At 35.1% G+C, this 22,170-nt stretch overlaps 1 protein-coding gene across 7 annotated transcripts in view; it reads right to left on the bottom strand.

Annotated features, from left to right (window-relative positions):
* LOC100917056 (ATP-binding cassette sub-family A member 3-like) overlaps positions 1 to 22,170 on the bottom strand; it is a 242,475-nt gene that overhangs the window by 29,197 nt on the left and 191,108 nt on the right. For 6 of the 7 annotated variants that reach the window (XR_004233331.1, XM_031962329.1, XM_031962313.1 and 3 more), the window contains 3 exons: positions 16,947 to 17,075; positions 7,317 to 7,511; positions 4,040 to 4,227 (listed from right to left, as the gene is read on the bottom strand). Coding sequence is in view for 6 of the 7 variants with exons in the window: in XM_031962329.1 (XP_031818189.1) it covers positions 4,040 to 4,227; positions 7,317 to 7,511; positions 16,947 to 17,075 (512 nt within the window). In the remaining variant the exon portion in view is untranslated. The remainder of the gene's footprint in view (positions 1 to 4,039; positions 4,228 to 7,316; positions 7,512 to 16,946; positions 17,076 to 22,170) is intronic. The other variant, XM_031962334.1, reaches the window with a different exon arrangement.

Genomic DNA, 22,170 nt, shown 5'->3' with positions numbered 1-22,170 from the left:
CTATTTGGTACTCTCTTCTGTATAGGTTTTTTTTACAACAACCCTCTCTTCTGCTTTTCTTCCTAATCTGACTGCTCCTTCTGTTCTGCTGGATCCTCTAGCAAATCATGCTCTCTAAACACCAGGATCCCTGAGAGTTCTATCCTAGAAAGCTCTTCTCCTCTGTCTATACTACTTCACTTGGTAATGGCATCAGCTCTCATGGATTTAATTACTATCTCTACATTTATGGTTTGCAAATCTACCTTTCTTGCTCAAGTTTTCTATTGACCTTCAATTTTGCATCTCCAACTATCTTTCAGACATCTCACCATGGACATACGTTAGACATTTTCAACTCAGTCTGTCCAAAACAGAATTCATTCTCACCACTCTGTCCCTATGATCTTCTGTGTTACGTAAAAGGCAATACCACACTCTTGGTTCCTTATGCTTACAACCTAGGAATCATCCCAGATTCCTCATAAATTTCTCACTACCCATATTCAAATTGTTGCTAAGGTCAGTTGATTTTACCTTCGCAAGCCCTTTGACTGTATCCTCTTCTTACCATTTTATAACAGCCCCTTGTCACCACTGCCTGTATTACTGCAATAGCCTACGAGGGGAGCTGCCTGTCTTTAGTCTCTCCCTATTCCAATCTATATTCCATTCAGCCATTAAAGTGATTTTCCCAAAATACAGATCACCCCCCTACTCAATAAACTCCAGTGCTTCCCATTCCTAGGAGCAAAAATAAGATGCTCTGTTGGCATGCAAAGCCTTTCATAACCTAGCCCCCTTGTTCCTTTTTAATCTTCTCATACTTTACTCCCAACATCCAATGACTTTGGCCTCCTGGGTGTTCAATGAACAAGATATTACATCTCTTGGCTATGGATATTCTCTAGTTTTCTCTCTAACTACTCCCCCACACTTTAATGGATGGAATGTTCTCCCTCCTCAGCTCTGACAACTGACTTCCCTGATTTTTCATCCCAACTAAAAAGCACCTTTTATTGAGAACCCTTTCCCAATCCCTCTGTTAGTTAGATCCTATTTATTATGTATATAGTTTGTTTTATATATATTTATATGTTGTCTCCCCCATGAGACTATAAACTCTCTGAGGGACTTTTTGTATCTCCAGTACTTAATTTAGTGCCTGACACACAGATGCTTAATAAATGTCTACTAAAATAATTGTTCCTGGGATCTAGGTCAGATATGTTTCCATGCTAATGAAGTCATGGCAGCTAAGTTGTGGGAACTGAAAGCAGAAGGTACTAAGATTTTTGTTGGCCTCTATTTCACTTCAGGGCTACCTAAAGCAAGCAGATAAAACCAAAAGAAACAAGAGTGACCTGTCCAGGGTCACATAACTACTAAGTACTTGAAGCTGCATTTGAACCAGGTCTTCCTAACTCCACACACTATGCCACTTAGTTGCCTGCTTTCAATAAATGTTTATTGACTGATCGATTAGAAAGAAGGCCTCTTTTTAGTGAAGCAATGTATTTTCAAGGATTTGTTTGCTGAGTGCCTATTATACATAACAAAGTATGCTAGATTATGCAATACTTTTTAGAACTGTAATTTCACCTGTATGGAACTCCAGTGTGGAACTCCATTAGTGAACATCAGCAACTTCTCTGTAACTTATAGTTTAACATAGTTGTAAAGTGACTGCCCATGGTCCCAGATCTCAGAGGAGGAAGGACATGGGCCTATATCTTTCTTTTCTTAATGGCCCTCTATCTACTGTGTTAATCTCCATCTTGCTAAATAATGGAAATATAGAGACAAAAATGAAGGAGTTTCTGTTTTCAAGAAACTTACATTCTACTGGATCACAACATGCAAACAGATAATGATGTTTGTAGAGGAAGAGAGCCTTAACAATTGGGGAAAATAATAAAAGCTTCATATAGGTGGTACTATTTGAGATGAACCCTGAAAGAAACTTAGGATTCTAAGAGATGGAATAGAAGAGAGTATGTTTGAAGGAAGGCATTACAGGGCTATGCAAAGATATGGGAATAGTATGGAAGATTGATTTGGTATAACAACTAGTAGGTCACTTGACTAGGATATGGAGGGGAGTGACATAAAAATACCATCAAGGCATTCAGGAACCTGGTTGTAGAGAGAGTTTTAAAATTCCAGGCATTTTATCCTAGAGATAATAGAGAACCACTGAAAATTTCCGGATAGGGTAGAGACATGTCTTTGTCAACCTGCATGTTACAAATATTAAACTGGTATCTACAGGGAAGACGAAATGGAGAAGCAAAAGCCTGGAAGCTTCAAGAAGAGCATTTAGGAAGCTCCTGAAATAATCCTGGTGAAAGACAGTAGAGATTTGGTGATATAAGAAATACTGTGGAGACAGAACCTACTTGACTTGGTAATTGATTGACATAAGATTTAGGTAGAGAAAAGATGATGCTGAAGATGTGAACCTGAATAAGAACAGAATCAAGAAGCTAAGAGAGAGGAGAATCCAATTGAATCCTAATTGACAGTTTCAAAAGCTACAGAGAGATCAACTAGACTATGGATTGAGAAAAAAGCCACTTGATTTATGCGTTAAGAGATCATTGATAACTTTAGTTGAGTGATGAGTTTGGAAGCTAGATTACAAAAATTGAGAAATGAACAGAAGGTGAAGTAGTATAGATAATTAATTTACATAACTTTTTTGAGTTTGGCCATGAAAATGAGAAAAGCTACAGCAAAACAGCTGGAGGTGGGGGCTTTACAGCCCAGGGGGCTTTAAAGCTCAGGGAGTTTACAGTCTCATGGGGGAAACAACATATAAATATATACAAAACAAACTATCTGCAGAATACATAGGCAAGATCAAGTAAAGATTTATTGTTGTTGTTGTTGTTTTTAAAAGAATGTAGAGACATGGAAATATTTGTGGGCAGCCAGAAAGGAGTTTGTAGATAAGATGATACTGAAAATGAGAAAGACAAAGTAATACTTTAAGGGACAAGTTTATGAAGATAAAGGAAAGAATGAAACCAAGAGAAAAATATAGAGGGAGTTGTCTAGTAAAAAGAAAGATCATTTCTTCTTCATCCATTAAACAGAGGAGAGAATGAGGTATGATGTAGAGAAGTTTTGAGAAGTGAATAGGAGAACAGCAAATTATTAAAAAATGGCCTTTATTTTCCTGGGGGAAGGTATCTCATAGGACAAATCTTTTTGTATAGCCCTTTAGCCTAGATATGATCAAAGGATTTGGCAGGATGAAACTGTCATAAGAGCAGGAATAACTATAATCTTGATAAGACCTTATGAGTCATTTGCTCAAGAGAGTATTTGCTAGATGCCATGGAGCTTTGACTATATATATATATCTACATACATATATATGTATTTATTAAAGCTTTTTATTTTTCAAAACATATGCGTGGACAATTCTTCAACCTTAGCCCTTGCAAAACCTTGTATTCCAATTTCCCCCTTTCCCTCATACCCTCCCCTAGATGGCAAGTAGTCCAATGTATGTTAAACATGGTAGAAATATATGTTAAAGCTAATATATGTATATATATTTATACAATTATCATGCTGCACAAGAAAAATCAAATCAAACCAATAAAAAAAGAGAAGCAAAATAAAATGCAAGCAAACAACAACAAAAAGAGTAAAGATTCTATGTTGTGAACCACACTTAGTTCCTACATCCTGGATGTAGATGGATCTCTTCATCACTGAACAATTGGAACTGCTCTGAATCATCTCATTGTTGAAGAGAGCCATGTCCATTAGAATTGATCATCGTATAGTCTTCTCCTGGTTCTGCTCATTTCACTCAGCATCAGTTCATGTAAGTCTCTCCAGTTCATTCAGTCTCTGAAATCATCCTGCTGGTCGTTTCTTACAGAACAATTATATCCCATAACAATCATATACCATAATTTATTCAGCCATTCTCTAATTGATGGGCATCCATTCTGACAAGATTTTGATACCTGAGTTGAATCATTTGTTCTTCAATCCCTAATTCTGAAAATAAGATGATTGTTAAAAGAAGAGGGGGTTGTACCTGTAGGTTTTGATGAGTTTGTCTGAGTGGACTTCTAGAAGCAACCCCTGCAGCATATCCTTCACAAGGCTATTAATGTGGTGCTCAGGGATGCCATGAAGCCGGGCATACATGACCAAAGTCTCATGTCCTGTCATGTAATCCAGTAAGGCATCAAATTGAGGGCAGTAGCCAATTCGTTGTTGTACCTGAAATAACAGCAAAGACCCCAGGCAATGGATATAAACTTAATGGTGGCCCCAAATAAGAAAATCTTATCCTGTTGTAAAGGGGTGGGTCCAGGAAAGGCATCCCAAAAGAGTTGTAAGGGATGTTATTCCCAAAAGTTAAATCTGGTATCTGTTTCCTCCTGGACCTGTTCCTTTATATGTTGTCTAAACTTCTAAACCTGACTAGACAAAAGACCTGGTATCCTTTTTTGCTTACGTACCTGCCTAGAAACTTTGTTCTGTTCTGTTCTCTGTAAATTCTTTCTATTTCTGGGAGGGCTTTGGATTTTCTGACATTGGACTTTTTTTGGGAGTGATTTAGGACCTCTCAATGTCTTTTTTTTTTTTGGGTGAGAGTTCTTTCTAACCTTACTTTTAAAAATGAGGCTAAGAGGGTCTCTCTCTCTCTCTCTCTCAAGGCTAAGAGGGTCTCTCTCTCTCTCTCTCAAGGCTAAGAGGGTCTCTCTCTCTCTCTCTAGGCTAAGAGGGTCTCTCTCTCTCTCTCAAGGCTAAGAGGGTCTCCCTCTCTCTCTCTCAAGGCTAAGAGGGTCTCTCTCTCTAGGCTAAGAGGGTCTCTCTCTCTCTCTCTCTTTCTCTCTCTCTCTCAAGGCTAAGAGGGTTTCTCTCTCTCAAGGCTAAGAGGGATTCTCTCTCTCTCTCAAGGCTAAGAGGGTCTCTCTCTCTCTAGGCTAAGAGGGTCTCTCTCGCTCTCTCAAGGCTAAGAGGGTCTCTCTCTCTAGGCTAAGAGGGTCTCTCTCTCAAGGCTAAGAGGGTCTGGGTCTCTCTAGGCTAAGAGGGTCTCTCTCTCTCTCAAGGCTAAGAAGGTCTCTCTCTCTAGGCTAAGAGGGTCTCTCTCTCTCTCTCTCTCTCTCTCTCTAGGCTAAGAGGGTCTCTCTCTCTCTCAAGGCTAAGAGGGTCTTTCTCAAGGCTAAGAGGGTCTCTCTCTCTCAAGGCTAAGAGGGTCTGTCTCTCTCTCTCTCTCTCTCTCTCTCTCTCAAGGCTAAGAGAGTCTCTCTCTCTCTCTCTCTCTCAAGGCTAAGAGGGTCTCTCTCTCTCTCTCTCTCTCTCTCTCTCTTTTTGCTGAGGTAATTGAGACTAAGTGACTTACACAGGGTCACACAGCTAGGAAGTGTTAAATGTCTGAGACCAGATTTGAACTCAGGTCCTCCTGACTTTAGGGCTGGTGCTCTATCCACTGTACCACTTAGCTTTCCCTTAAGAAGATCTCTTTGATTGGCCAACAGATCACCACTATCCTGTTTCTCTGCCAGTTCCTTTTGGGAAGGTTTGGCCCAAGCAGAATATGGAGACAAAGTTACTCTTGGGAAATGACATAAAAAGATGCTGATTAGTTCAGTGATATTGCCAACTTCATTATGCTTTCATAGTGGTTACTCATGTACCATCTTAAAGCTTCATGATCACAGATGAGAAAAGTAAAATCCTAGTCATAAGGAAACTTGAGTCAGGGGACAAAGCAGATTTTCAGAAGCAGGGAAGTTTGTTCAGGAGCACAGAATAGTGATATGGGTAATGAATATTTCAAAACCAGTCAATTGACTTAATAGGATCTGGATTTTTATTAGAGAGGATAGACTCATCTTTACCTTTTTTTCCTTTCAAAAACACTTTTAAGAGAGATTCTGGGATCTGGAGGGACATGACTTAATTATACTGGGATCATAAGACTTAGAGCTAGAAATGACCTTGGGGTCATCAAGTACAATAAAAAAAACAAAACAATAAACAGATGAGCAAAAGTAGGCCTAGAGAGGTGAAATGGTAACATGGCACAACGGAAAGAATACTGAACTTTTAGACAGTACCTTTGACCTTCAATTTTCTCCTTTATAAAATGATAGATTTACATTAGATAACTTCCAAGATAATTTCCAACTCTAAACTTTTGATTTTATGACTTGCTCAAGCTCATAAAAATAAGGAACAAAGCTATGATTTGAATTCAAGTCTACAGATCTCAAATCCAATGTGTGGAAGCTACATTGATTTAATTATATAATGCACTACCGCTTTTGGTTCCAATTAAAAGAATTCATCTAAATATATTATAGTCAATAGACAAGTCAATTATATTGTAATAGCAGTAGGCATGCTTTGATAGTCTAGGAATTCACATGTACTAACTCATTTAGATATTATTATTAGGGATAAAACTTCAGCTAGACATCATCTTGGAGTAATAAAGGCTGTATTTGAATCAACAAAGACTTCAGTTTCACACTCAAGGATTAGCTTCTGTGACAAGTCACAGAATTGCAGATTGTCGCATCTTGAAGAGACTTTAGAAATTATTTAGTACTATATTTATGGTATTGATCAGAAACTAGAGAGTCATAAAGATTAACTGATTTTCTCCAAGGTGACTCCTTCTGTGTAGTTAGGAAGAGAATTCAGGACTTTTGCCTTCTAGGATAGCATCCCACCTATACTGGTATAGTACCACTTTTCCTCATGGATCTTTAAGATCCCATTAACATAATGTTTCAGGGCAGTTCAGAGACAGACAACAGAACCAAGAAGACCTGGAGTAAGACTTGAGATACTTTTGACCAGAAGTACTCTTTTGGATACTGAGTGCTCACCTGGTAAAACAAAACAAAACAAAGCCAACAGTGATCTATTCAAACACCTTTATGAGTTAATAGAGGTAATCAGATCTGCTGGGCTGCCAAATACCTGACCAAGAGGTTGGAAAACTAATGAGGCTGGGTGAAGACTAATTAGTCTGTAGTTCTAGAGACACCCGAGGGAGTTTTCTGCCATTCTTAAAGGAATGAAGAATGAATAGGCACTCTATTATTTTTCTCTATCCTAGTTTATTGAAAACATTCTCCATTTGAATTTTTAGAATGCTTACATTTCACAACCTTTTCCTAAGCCTATACTACTAGCTTACTATTTACCCTAATATATGTTGTCTAAGGATAGTCATTGTCCCTCAGGATGATACCATTGCTTTTAGTTCCTTCCTTTCATTATTCCCTTTTACACAAATGCTACTCCTCAAAGTAGCTGACCTATATATCATTCCAGCCATAGCATCCTACCTTTTTAATGTGGGTAATGATGTTGTAGCCATCAATATAGGCTGTCCCAGAGGTGATTGTTTCATCCCCCGTCAGCATTTTGAAGGTCGTGGTTTTCCCTGCTCCATTGAAGCCAAGCAATCCAAAACATTCCCCTTTCTGAACAGTTAAGGAAATCCTGTTTACAGCCAGGAGGCGCACTCTTCTGCCATATACCTGAGATTTAGCCAAAAGAAAACCCACATACTTGATAAAATACTGTTTATTAACTAGGAAAATCAAAGCCACAGTCCCTTAAGTTATTCCTATTCCCTTCTCCCAAAGCAGCAGTATAATTGTTGTCTCCTTCTAGTTCAGAAAGCTTCTTCATAATATTAATACTTAGGGCCTCCTGTTGGCCAGGGACACTTACCTGACATGAGTCAGGTCCTTTACAATTTATATCAAGAGTTCATAGCCTGGGGGTCATGTTTTTTTTAAAATATTGTGATAACGTTATTTCAATGTAATTGGTTTCCTTTTGTAATCTTATACGTATTTTGTGAATTTAAAAGCATTATTCTGAGAAAGGATCCATAGGCTTCACTAGGCTGCCAAAGGGATCATTGACATCAAAAATGACAACCCCTGCTAGATGCAGGTGCCTTTACAAATGTAGCAATGACTTCTAGAATAAAGGATGGCTATATATAAGTAGACAGCCATCCATTCCTTAGCTCAAAAGCAATTCTACCAGTCCCCTTTATATCACAAACACACAATACTGATATACTTGAAAGAGCTCTAACTTTTTAAAAAATTCAGCACAGAACTTCAGTGCTTCTTGATATGTTGGCTGCCATAGTGGTCAGGCTACAAATCTGGATGGCCTACTATCCAGATTTTTTTGGGGGAAGTAGTTATATATGCAGCTTCATTTTTTTCTCTCCCCCTCTCCTTTTTTAAAAGTTTTTGTTTTCAAAACATATGCAAGGATAATTCTTCAACACTGACCCTTGAAAAACTTTGTGTTCCAATTCCCCCCCTTCCTCCTACCCCTCCCCTAGATTGCATGTAATCCAATATATGTTAAACATGGTTATGTTAAATCCAATATAGGCATACATATTTATACAATTATCTTGCTGCATAAGAAAAATCAGATAAAAAAGTAAAAAAAAAATTAAGAAAGAAAAATTTAAAAAACAGTGAAAATGGCTATGTTGTAATCCATACTCAGTCCCCACTGTCCTCTCTCTGGTTGTAGATGGCTCTCTTCATCACAAGATCATTGGAACTGGCCTGAATCATTTCATTGTTGAAAAGACCCATGTCCATCAGAATTGATCACCATATAATCTTCTTGTTGCCATGTACAATGATCTCCTGGTTCTGCTTATTTAGCATCAATTCATGTAAGTCTCTCCAGGCCTCTCTGAAATCATCCTGCTGATCATTTCTTACAGAACAATAATATCCCATAACATTCATATACCATAACTTATTTAGCCATTCTCCAATTCTCTAGTGGGCATCCACTCAGTTTCCAGTTCCTCGCCACTACAAAAAGGGCTGCCACAAACAGTTTTGCACAGGTGGGTCCCTTTTCCTCCCTTAAGATCTCTTTGGGAGAGCCAAGATGGCAGAGAGGACACACACACATGTATCTAAGCTCTTCCTCACCCTCAGACTATTTTTTTTTATGAAAATCAGCCTTGGAATTTGACTGTTAAAACATACAAATATTGGAAGTACACATATTACCAAAAGAAGATAATCTCAAAATTCACAAGAAAGGGTCTGTTTTTCCTCACGTGTGGGGATGGAATGGTACTTGACCAGAAGCAGCATCAGGCAGGTAGGTAGTGAGAGCATGGAAAACAGCTCATGCTGAGCAGTCTAGAGGATGGTGGGGATGGTCTTCACTGGCTGAAAATTTGTGGGGAGAACTTTACCACAGTGTCAGCTATTTTGCCCTGGCAGCAAATCAGCAGATGAGCAGAGAAGCTATAAACACGGGGGTAAAGACTGTGACCCCAAAACGCTAAAGTCTCTCGGCATTTGGCCACACCCACCCAGCACCAGGAGTGTCTCAGCATGATCTCAGCACCGTTAATTCCAGCACAGATGTTGAACACAGCCCAGACACTAATTCCAGCACAGCCATTGCTGTCCTACTGCTGCTTCATTGCTACTTCCTGTTGTCTGTTGAGGAAGCTCAGTAACCCCACATTGCACCAAAAGCAGACTGCAGTTTTTTTCTTTTTCTCAATATGAGTAAAAAGGCAAAGTGGGCTCTAACTATAGATAGCTTCTATACTGAAAAAGAGCAGACTTCAAACCCTGAGGAGACCAAAAGCAGATTTCTCCAGATGAAGCCCCAAATGATGATATAACCTGGTCCCCATTGCATAAGACTCTCATAGAAGAAATTTAAAAGGCTCTTACAAAAGAGCTAAAAGAAAAATACGGAAAGGAAAAGGAAGCTTGGCAAGAGGGTCTGGATAAGACATGTAACTTATTAAAAGATAGAGTGGATAAAGAAATCAACTCCCTGAAAAACAGAATTAGTGAATTGGAAAAAGAAAAAAAACTATTTAAAAATAAAATTGGCAAAATGGAAAAAAAAATCCAAAAAACAAAATGACTCATTTGAAACTCAATTGGACAATTAAAAAAAGAAATAAAAAAGTAAATGAAGAAAATAATTCATTAAAAATCAGAATTAAACAAATGGAAATGAATAACTCATGGAGACACCAAGAATCAGTCAAGCAAAACCAAAAAAGATGAAAAAAAAGAAAAAATGTTAAATACCTACCTGGGAAACAGCAGACCTGGAAAATAGATCTAGGAGAGATAATCTAAGGATTATTGGACTCCCTGAAAATCATGATGAAAAAAAGAGCCTAGACACTATTTTTCAGGAAATCATCAAAGAGAACTGCCCAGATGTAATAGAAATAGAAGGTAAAATAGGCATTGAAAGAATTCATCACCTACTGAAAGAGATCTCAAAATCAAAATATCCAAGAAATATTGTGGCTAAATTCTAGAACTATCAGACCAAGGAAAAAATACCACAAGCAGCCAGAAAAAAACCAAAAAGGATCTAGAGGTAGAAAGGAAATTGTACCAGAAGAAGAGAAAAGTGGAGGTACTACATCTCACAAAGAAGCAAAGGAAACCTATTATATCTGAGGGAAAGAAGGTAGGGGGATGAATATAATGTGAATCTTAGTCTCATCAGAATTGGCTCAAAGAGAAAATATTAGACATATTGAAACTTTTTCTATCTCATTGAAAAGTGGGAGGGGAAAAGCGAAAAGAGAAGGGGTAGGCTAAATATAAGGGAATACAGAAATAGTAAAGAAAAGGTTTAAGAAAAGGGGTGGGACTCTAAGGGGGGAAGGGAATCCTAAAGAGGGAGGGGCTGCATGAGGCAAGTGGTGCTCATAAGTTTAATACTGGGGAACGGGGAAGGGGGCAAGGAAGAGAAAAGCATAATCTGGGGCTAACAAGATGGTAGGAAATACAGAATTAGTAATTTTAACCATAAATATGAATGGAATAGACTCCTTCATAAAATGGAGGCAAAAGCAGACTGAATTAAAAGCCAGAATCCTACCATATGTTGTTTACAGGAAACACTTGAAGCAGGACAATACATATAGAGGAAAGGTAAAAGGCTGGAGCAGAATCTACTATGCCTCAGGTGAAGTAAAAAAAGCAGGGGTAGATCATCCTGATCTCAGATCAAGCAAAAGCAAAAATTGATCTAATTAAAAGAGATAAGGAAGGACACTATATCTTGCTAAAGGATAGCATAGATAATGAAACAATATCAATACTAAACATATATGCACCAAGTGGTATAGCGTGGAAATTTCTTTTTTTTTTAATTTTATTTTTTTATTATAATAACTTTTTATTGACAGAACCCATGCCAGGATAATTTTTTACAACATTATCCCTTGCACTCACTTCTGTTCCGATTTTTCCCCTCTCCCCCTCCATCCCCTCCCCTAGATGGCAAGCAGTCTTATATATGTTGAATATGTCGCAGTATATCTTAGATACAATATATGGGTGCAGAATCAAACAGTTCTCTTGTTGCACAGGAAGAATTGGATTCTGAAGGTAAGTGTGGAAATTTCTAAAGAAGAAGTTAAGAGAGCTGCAAGAAGAAATAGACAGCAAAACTATAATAGTGGTAGATCTCAACCTTGCACTCTCAGAACTAGATAAATCAAACCACAAAATAAATAAGAAAGAAGTTAAAGAGGTAAATAGAACACTAGAAAAGTTAGGTATGATAGATCTTTGGAGAAAACTAAATGGAGACAGAAAGGAATACACTATCTTGTCAGCAATTCATGGAACCTCAACAAAAATTGACCATATTAGGACATAACGACCTCAAATTCAAATGCAGAAAGGCAGAAATAGTAAATGCATCCCTTTTAGATCACGATGCAATAAAAATTACATTCAATAAAAAGCCAGGGGAAAATAGACCAAAAAGTAATTGGAAACTAAATAATCTCATCCTAAAAAATGGATGGGTGAAACAGAAAATCATAGACACAATTAATAATTTCACCCAAGAGAATGACAATAATGAGACATCATACCAAAAATGTGTGGGATACAGCCAAGGTGGTAATAAAGGGACATTTTATATCTCTAGAGGTCTACTTGCATAAAATAGAGAAAGAGAAAAATCAATGAATTAGGTTTGCAACTAAAAAAAGCTAGAAAAAGACCAAATTAAAAACCCCCAATCAAAAATTAAACTTGAAATTTAAAAATAAAAGGAGAGATTAATAAAATTGAAAGTAAAAAAAAAAAACTATTGAATTAATAAATAAAACTAAGAATTTGTTCTATAGAAAAACCAACAAAATAGATAAATCCTTGGTAAATTTGATTAGAAAACGTTAAGAGGGAAATCAAATTGTTAGTTTTAAAAATGAAAAGGGAGAATTTGCCACTAATGAAGAGGAAATTAAAGCAATAATTAGGAGTTACTTTGCCCAACTTAATGCCAATAAATTTGATAACTTAAATGAAATGGATGAATACATTCAACAATATAGGTTGCCCAGATTAATAGAAGAAGTAGTAAATTGGCTAAATAGTCTCACTTTAGAAAAAGAAATAGAACAAGCTATTAATCAATTCTCTAAGAAAAAATCCCCAGGACCAGATGGATTTACATGTGAATTCTACCAAACATTTAAAGAACAATTAACTCCACTGCTATATAAACTATTTGAAAAAATAGGGATTGAAAGAGTCCTACCAAATTCCTTTTATGACACAGACATGGCACTGATACCTAAACTAGGTAGGATGAAAACAGAGAAAGAAAATTATAGACCAATCCCCCTAATGAACATTGATACAAAAATTTTAAATATAAAATATTAGCAAAAAGATTACAGATAATCATTTCCAGGATAATACACTATGACCAAGTAGAATTTATACTAGGAATGCAGGGCTGGTTCAATATTAGGAAAACTATTAGCATAACTGACTACATCAATAACCAAATTAACAAAAACCATATTATCATCTCAATAGATGCAGAAAAAGCATTTGATAAAATCCAACACCCATTCCTATTAAAAAAGCACTAGCAAGTATAGGAATAAATGGACTTTTCCTTAAAATAGTCAGTAGCATCTATTTAAAACCATCAGTAAGCATCATATGTAATGGTGATAAACTGCAACCATTCCCAATAATATCAGGAGTGAAACAAGGTTGCCCACTATCACCATTACTATTCAATATTGTATTAGAAATGCTAGCTTCAATAAGAGATGAAAAAGAGATTGAAGGAATTAGAATAGGTAATGAAGAAACCAAATTATCACTCTTTGCAGATGATATGATGGTATACTTAGAGAACCCCAGAGATTCTACTAAAAGCTATTAGAAATAATCCACATCTTTAGCAAAGTTGCAGGATACAAGATAAATTCACATAAATCCTCAGCATTTTATATATCACTAACAAGAGATACAAAGAGACATTCCATTTAAAATAATTGTCAATAGAATAAAATATTTGGGAATCCATCTGCTAAAGGAAAGTCAGGAACTATATGAGCAAAACTACAAAACACTTTCCACACAAATAAAGTCAGATCTAAACAATTGGAAAAATATTAAGTGCTCTTGGATAGGTCGAGCGAATATAATAAAGATAACAATACTATCCAATCTATTTATTTAATGCTATACCAATCAGACTCCCAAGAAACTATTTTAATGACCTAGAAAAAATAACAACAAAATTCATCTGAAAGAACAAAAGATGAAGAATTTCCAGGGAACTAATGAAAAAAAATCAAATGAAAGTGGCCTTGCTGTACCTGATCTAAAACTATATTACAAAGCAGTGGTCACCAAAACCACTTGGTATTGGCTAAGAATTGATGAGTGGAATAAGTTAGGTTCACAGGATAAAATAGTCAATAACTTTATTAATCTAGTGTTTGACAAACCCAAAGATCCCAACTTTTGGGATATGAATTCACTATTTGACAAAAACTATTGGGAAAATTGGAAATTAGTATGGTAGAAACTAGGCATGGACCCACACTTAACACCATACACCAAGATAAGATCAAAATGGGCTGATGATCTAGGCATAAAGAATGAGATTATAAATAAATTAGAAGAACATAGGATAGTTTACCTTTCAGATCTGTGGAGGAGGAAGGAATTTGTGACCTAAGAAAAACATTATTGTGATCATTATTGATCACAAAATAGAAAATTTTGATTATAACAAATTAAAAAGCTTTTGTACAAACAAAACTAATGCAGACAAGATTAGAAGGGAAGCAATAAACTGTGAAAACATTTTTACAGTTAAAGGGTTTGATAAAGGCCTGATTTCCAAAATATATAGAGAATTGACTCTAATTTATAAGAAATCAAGCCATTCTCCAATTGATAAGTGGTCAAAGGATATGAATTTTCAGGTGATGAAATTGAAACTATTTTTACTCATGTGAAAAGGCGTTCCAAATTATTATTGATCAGAGAAATGCAAATTAAGACAACTCTGAGATACCACTACACACCTGTCAGATTGGCTAAGATGACAGGAAAAAATAATGACAAATGTTGGAGGGGATATGGGAAAACTGGGACACTGATGTATTGTTGGTGGATTTGTGAATGGAACCAACCATTCTGGAGATCAATTTGGAACTATGCTCAAAAGTTGTGTACACCCTTTGATCCAGCAGTGTTACTACTGAACTTATATCCCAAAGAGATATTAAAGAAGGGAAAGGAACCTGTATGTGCCAAAATGTTTGTGGCAGCCTTCTTTGTAATGGCTAGAAACTGGAAATTGAATGGATGGCCATCAATTGGAGAATGGCTGGGTAAATTGTGATATATGAATGCCATGGAATATTATTATTCTGTAAGAAATGACAAGCAGGAGGATTTCAGAAAGGTCTGGAGAGACTTACATGAACTGATGCTGAGTGAAATGAGCAGGACCAGGAGATCATTATATACTTCAACAACAATAGTATATGATAATCAATTCTGATTGAAGTGGCTATCTTTGGCAATGAGAGGATCCAAATCAGTTCCAATTGATCAGTGATGAACAGAACCAGCTACACTCAGCAAAAGAACACTGGGAAATGAGAAATGAGTGTGGACCACAACATAGCATTTGCACTCTTTCTGTTGTTTGCTTGCATTTTTGTTTTTCTTCCCAGGTTATTTTTACCTTCTAAATCCAATTTTTCTTGTGCAATAAGATAACTGTATAAATATGTATACATATATTGTATTTAACATATACTTTAACATATTTAACATGTATGGGACTGCCTACCAACTAGGGGAGGAGGTGGAGAGAAGGAGAGGAAAAGTTGGAACAGAAGTGTTTGCAAGGGTCAATGTTGAGAAAATTACCTATGCATGTGTTTTGTCAATAAAAAGCTATAATAATAATAATAATAAATTTCTTTGGGATATAAGCCCAGTAGAAACACTGCTGGATAACCCTTTGGGCATAGTTCTAAATTGTTCTTCTGAACAGTTGGATCTGATAACAACTCTATAAACAATGTATCAGTGTCCCAGTTTTCCCACATCCCCTATAATATTTGTCATTATCTTTTTCTTTCATTTTATCCAATCTGAGAGATGGATAGTGGCTATCTCAAGAGTTGTCTTAATTTGCATTCTTCTGATCAAAGGTGATTTAGAAACCTTTCTATATGACTAAAAATGGTATCAATTTCTTCATCTGAAAATTATCTGTTCATATCCTTTGATCATTTATCAGTTGGAGAATGGCTTGAATTCTTATGAGTCAATTATATATTTTAGAAATGAGGCCTTTATCAGAACCCTTAAATGTAAAAGTATGTTCCCAATTTATTGCTTCCCTTCTAATCTTATTTGTGTTAGTTTTGTTCAATAATGATCTCCAGTTCTTCTTTGGTCATGAATTCCTTCCTTTTTCACAGATCTGAGAGGTAAATTATTCTTTGTTCTTCTAATTTGCTTATAATATCACTCTTTATGTCTAAGTCATGAACCCATTTTAATGTTATATTGGTTTATGGTGTTAGATGTGAATCAATGCCTAGTTTCTGCTGTACTAGTTTCCAATTTTCCCAGCAATTTTTGTCAAACAGTTCTAATACCAAAAGTTGGGGGTTTTTGGGTTTGTTAAACAATAGTTTGCTACAGTCATTGACTATTTTGTCCTCTGAATCTAACTTATTCCACTGATCAACTAATCTATTTCTTAGCCAGTACCATGGTGTTGATAACTGCTGCTTTATAATATAGTTTTAGGTCTGGCACAGCAGTTTCATTTCTTTAGGTCTAACAAAGATGGGAATCCTGATGTAGATAGTCAAGTAAATGTGTCTGTCTTCTTGTGCCCTTCTTCAGTGACTATGTTCATGTGCTTTGTATATTATTCAATAAAACTTTGTAGTTATGTTTACTTACTATGAGCCTTTGTCATTGTTTCTTGAAATTCAAAATCTGATCTAGTACAATCTTTTTCTTTTCCTTCATAGGCCCCCAAAATTGGCTCATATGCTTCTGTCTAGATGTTTTTCACCTATCGTTTCTGATTGGGATGTTTCTTCTGTCTAGTTCCCCCATGTCTTTTAAATACTTATGATGTTCACTGGCAGGCAAACAGAAGTTAACCTAATATCTTTTAGATCTCCTCTTGACTCTCTTTTAACAATCTTTCTGTTTTTGTCTTGTAAGCCTGAAATCTTCTATTCATTTTTCATTGCTGGGAATAGTAACATCACGTTCTGCTTTTGTCTTCTCTTCAATAAGAAATACCCTATCCTGGGTTCCACTAATTTGTCTCTTGCATATAGATACTGTGACTTACTAAAGAATTTATAAAAATTATTATTAAAGACATTAAAAACTGGTCTGTTAATCCCCAAAGAACTCAAAAAACATTCATCTATGACTAAGAATAAACTCCTGGCTTTTTTTTTCATAAATCTTTCTGTTTCACAAAGGAAATTTATCTTAGGTCATCACTCCATAGATCCCAGAGATCAAGCAATGTATTAATTAAATCAGTACATATATTCAATAATTCTCTGTTGAAGAAGGAAACTGTCTTCCATCTGACTTTACCTTTGTGAGTTGTTTAATAACCAGTGGAGTACTCTGCAAAAGCTCTGAAAAGGATTCCTCAATTTTCTTTCTTTCTTGTTCTACTTCTTCATCTATGGAAAAGTCTGATTCTTTGCTATGTACTTGTGCCTATGTGGATAAGGGATAAGATCACAGATATAAATACTTTTCAGAAATCTCGTCCTACTTGAATTGGAAGAGATGGATTTGAAATTTGGGAAAACAAGGATTAAAGGGACAACAGAAATGATTTGGATTCTCAGAAATACTAGATGAACAGGTACAGGGACAGAGCTTGGTGAGGTGCCCTATGCTAAACTACTGCTCTCACATGCATCCTTTCTTTCTCTGGCTGAGGACATTGAAAAATGAGGCTCACACAAACAGGATCAGGAAATCCTAGAAACAAACTCCATGTAGAATCCTATATGCACTAAGAACCTGTTAGAAAAGGTACAGAATTGTCTATTTCCAAGACAGAATGCATTAGATCAAAACCTCAAAGTACCAAATTTTAGAACAAGTAGTTTAACTGTCCCTTGGTCATTTAGAGAAATGGCTTCTTGTTGGCCATATCTGAGTTCTACTTAGTTCTATTTAGTGCTCAGATGAAGGAGTTTGCTGATCAAAGGAGTCAATACATCTGCAACTCTTTCTTTTCATCATTGGAGTCATAGACTTGGAAGAAATTTTAAAGGTCATATAGTTTAATTTGCTCTTCCATGAAGCTTGTCCCATTTTTGGACAGCTGACTTGGAAAATTATTCTAGACTTGTAGCAATATATTTCCTTATGAATTTCACCTAGTTTTGCCCATGGAGTCATACATCAAACTTTAAGGAGAAGCAATGGACTCTGGCTCTCTATCTAGTTGTTGTGGATACAGTTCTTATGGAACTTAGTGTATATGAACAATTTAATTTTTTTATAATTAAAAAAAACATATCTTATCAATAATTGCTTATTGGGGTTGGGAAAATAAATCTAAGCAGGCCTGAGAGAAGTCAAAAATTTATAGATTTTTCTGTATTCATTTTTCATACATGAAAATCAGAATTATAATGAAATAAGCTTTATCTGAAGGCTTGTACACTTGTTCCTTACAATCCATAGACTAAAAGTTTCACAGTAGGTTTTTTTTTTTTTTGGGCATCTTTTAATGTAAAACAATTAATAAGCATTTATTAAGTGCTTATTATGGATCAGGCACTCTGCTAAGCATTGAGATATAAAAATAAATCTGAAACAGTCCCTGCTCTGAAGGATCTTATATTCTACTTGGGGAGACAATATGGACATATCTAAATATGTATATATAAGATATAGACTTAGAAGTAAAGTCCAAGCAGCCAATCAGAAAAGGCCTCCTGAACAAGATAGTCCGTGACCTGAGTCTTTTTTTGGGGTGTATGTCCAAATGAGATTTTTAAAAAATTAAATTTTGGGGACAGTTAAATGGCACAGTAGATAAAGCACTGGCCGTGGAGTTGGGAGGACCTGAATTCAAATTCTTACTAGCTATGAGACTTACTAGCTATGTGACATTGGGCCAATCACTTAAATCTGATTGTCTCCAAAAGAAAAAAAGTTTTTATTTTTTAAAAAATCACCATAATTTTCCCTAGTAGTCCTACCTTCCTGTGCCTATAAGAAGCAGTATTTTTTAAAGACAAGAGGAAAAATTCAGCATAACTGGCCAAAAAATTTGCAACATATCACATTCATAGATGTCATGCCTTAGCAAAAGGATGTGAGTGGGTATGTCATTTTTTCTTTCAAGTTATTGCTTCTGTTTTTTTACAAGATTCACTTTTGATTTTCTTTCTTTTGGGGAGTGGTGGTGGTTTTTCTTTCTCTTAATGTTGGTTTAGTTATTGTGTATATCTTTTTTTGGCTCCATTTATTATGCATAAATTCATGTAGATCTTTCCATGGTTCTCTACATTCCCCAATCAACTGGTATCTATTTTATTTGCAATTCTTTTCTATCATAAAGTGCTATGATAATACGTATTTTGGTGTATATTCTTTTCAACACTTCAATGGGACAAAAGCCTAATAATGGAATCTCTGACTCAAAGACTAAAATATTTTAGTCAATTTGTATAATTTCAAATTACTTTCCAAAATAAATGTATTGATTCACAGATCCACCAAGAATTCATTAGTACATACTATTTTCTCCCAACTTCAATATTGACCATTTCCATCTTTTTTCACCTTTGTCAATTTTTAGAGTGGGAAATGAAACCTCAGAGTTGTAATTTGCATTTCTCTTATTGGCTATTTGGAGCATTCAATATGGTTGTTAATTATTTGCAATTCTCTTGAGAATTATTTGATTATATCTTAATTTTTCTACTGGAGAATGACTTTTAGTTAAACTAAGCCTTAAAGGAAATGAGAATTATAAGAGGGAGAAGTGAAGGGTGGCATTCCAGGAGTGATGGAGAGCCAGGATAGAAAATATCAATATAAAAGCCAGAAATAGAAGAGGGAGTGTTGTGTTTTAGGAATGCAAATAGGCCAGCATAGTTTGCTTGTGTGCACAGAGTATTATGTAAGAATATTAGAAAAGTAGGATGGGACTAGGATCATGAAGAATTATGAATGTCAAACAATAGTTTATATTTGATTCTAGAACTATTAAGAAGCCATTGACATGCATTGAATAGTGAGGGGACAAAGTCAGTCCTGTGCTGTTTAGAAAGATCACTAGATGGGGCCATGCGTAGAGTTCAGAGGTAGGAATCAAGACAACCTGGACTTAGATGTGTCCTAGTTATATGACTCCGGACAAATCGCTTCATATTTATATCTATCTCACGGGGCTAACAATAGCACTTACTTCTCGGGGCGGTTGTGTTCTTTACAAATTATAAAGCATTTAGCACAGTAGGTACAAAGTAAATACTCTCTTCCTTCTTTCTTACATAGATAGAAAAAAGACTTGAGAGAAGGAAATGATCTCGGTAGTTTTAGCGAAGGGGAATGATTGGTTGAACTAAGATGAAAGATACCTGATGGTGCAGTGGATAGTGTTAAACCAAGAGTCAGGAAGACCTGAGTTCAAATTCAGACTCAGATACTTACTAGTTATGTGGACTTGGTGAAATACTTAACCTCTACTTGCCTGAGTTTCTTCTAAAAAAATAACACCTAAATTTTAGAATTATTGTGAAGATAAAATAGTTATAAAGGATTTGGCCAACTTGAAAGGTTTATATAAATGTGAGCTATTATTAATGGGAAGGAATAGATATGACAATATTTGATAATTAGGCATGTAAAGTGAGTAAGAAAGAGGGCACTTAAGTTATAAGGTTTGAGGCAGCAACTCATTTCTCTTTTTGATAGGATTTTGTTTAAAAATTTGAGTCAATATTCATAATAATGATATATGTCTATAGTTTTCCTTTTGTTTTTTTTTTTTTTTTTTTTTTTTTTATCTTTCCCTGGTTTAGCTATTAGGACTACATTTATCTCATAATTCTGACAGGGTACTTTCTTAATTTGGATAGGTATTTTTTTTTAAGTTTGATAGAATTCCGAGAATCATTTGGAAATAGGTATTTTTTTCTTTTATAGTAGCTCTATTATTTAGTATTTTTGAAAATAATCATCTCTTTTGTCTTCTCAATTTTGTTAGTATATAACTGTGCATAATAGGTTCTGATTATTCTTATTTCTCCTGGTTTTGTTGTGATTTAATTTTTTGCTATTATATGGATTTGATTTTCTTTTTACTCAGATTGGCTACAAGGTTGTCAATTTTATTAGTCTTTTCAAAAAGCCAAGTTTTAGTTTTATCTATTCCCTGTGGATTTTTTTTTTTGGTAGGAGAGTATATCTATAATAAATATATTCAATGAATCGATTTCTCCTCTCTACTTCATCTTTTGTGCTTATTTTAGATTTTTTTTGTTGAGTAATTATTAAAATGAATATTCGGTTTATTAATCCTTCCTCTTTCAACCTTATCTTCATTTTGTTATTGTATGTTTGTAGAGATACGAGTTTGGAGGGTTTGTAGGGATATGATTTTTCCCCTGAAGATTGCTTTAGATGCATTATAGAATTTTGGCATGTTGTTTCAACATTATAATTATTTTTCACTTAATTATTGATTTGACCCACTCATTATTTAGAATTTCATTATTAGGTCTCCATTGTCTTTTGGTGTTTTGATTCACATTAAGATTTGTAATGGATGCATTTACATTTCTTTTAACATCTACATGCAGTGGTTCTGTGTTCTAATACATGGTCAATTTTTGTAAAAGTCTGACATTGAGAAATATATTCTTGCAGCCCTATTTAGAAGACACCATAAATCATTTATCTAACAATTCAGTTTTATATTTTCTCTTATATGCTAGACTTTTTCAAACTTGAAACCTCTAGTCACTTGTGTTATTGTCTATATACTCTTGTAGCTCAGCTAATGTTTCCTTTATGAATTTTGATGCTAAAGTATTTAGAGTATGAGTTTAACAATGATATATTTTGTCTACGGTTTCTTTTGACACAATGTAGTTTTCTTGTTTATCTTTTTATGTTTTGAATATTTGTTTTTGTTTTGTCTGATAGTTTTTATAATTCTAGCTTTTTTGAGTTCACTTAATATATAGCAAATTTTTTTCTAGCCCCTCATTTTTATTCCAAGTCTTTGCTTTTTAAATGTTTCTCTTGTAAGCAGAGTATTGTGGAGTTTTATTTTCTTATTTAATCTATCACTTTTTTTGACTACTAATGTGTTCACATTTAGTTATGAAAGGTTTATCTTTTCCTCCATTTGCCTCCAAGTTTTTTTCCCCAAGATTTTTTTCTCTTCCACTATAAATGATACTATGTCTTACAGCTATTTTAGCTTTTTTTTTTTAAAACACGGTCCCATTTCAATTAGCTTTTTCCTTCAACCCTCAAGCAACCCTTTTTTTTTAATTTTTCCTAGTTTTTAGAGATTTGCTTATTAGTATTGTTTATTCCTTTCTTTCATTTTCTTTTGCTTGCTTTTTATCTGGTTATTTCCCTTTAATCTTATTAAAGGGAGTTTAAAATTAATTTTCAAAATTTTATGTGCCTTTTATTAGAAAGGATTTCTTTCTCTTGTTTCATTATTAATCTTCCCTGTCTAGTCTGTACTTTTATTGTTTGGTTCATGGCTCTTATAAATTCTTTATTCTCTGTATTTCTCGTGGAATTAAAACTTTTGCAGTATCTA

The sequence above is a fragment of the Sarcophilus harrisii genome, chromosome 1 (assembly GCF_902635505.1).
Source record: "Sarcophilus harrisii chromosome 1, mSarHar1.11, whole genome shotgun sequence".
Taxonomy (NCBI): domain Eukaryota; kingdom Metazoa; phylum Chordata; class Mammalia; order Dasyuromorphia; family Dasyuridae; genus Sarcophilus; species Sarcophilus harrisii.
This window is presented reverse-complemented; position numbering and strand designations above follow the sequence as displayed.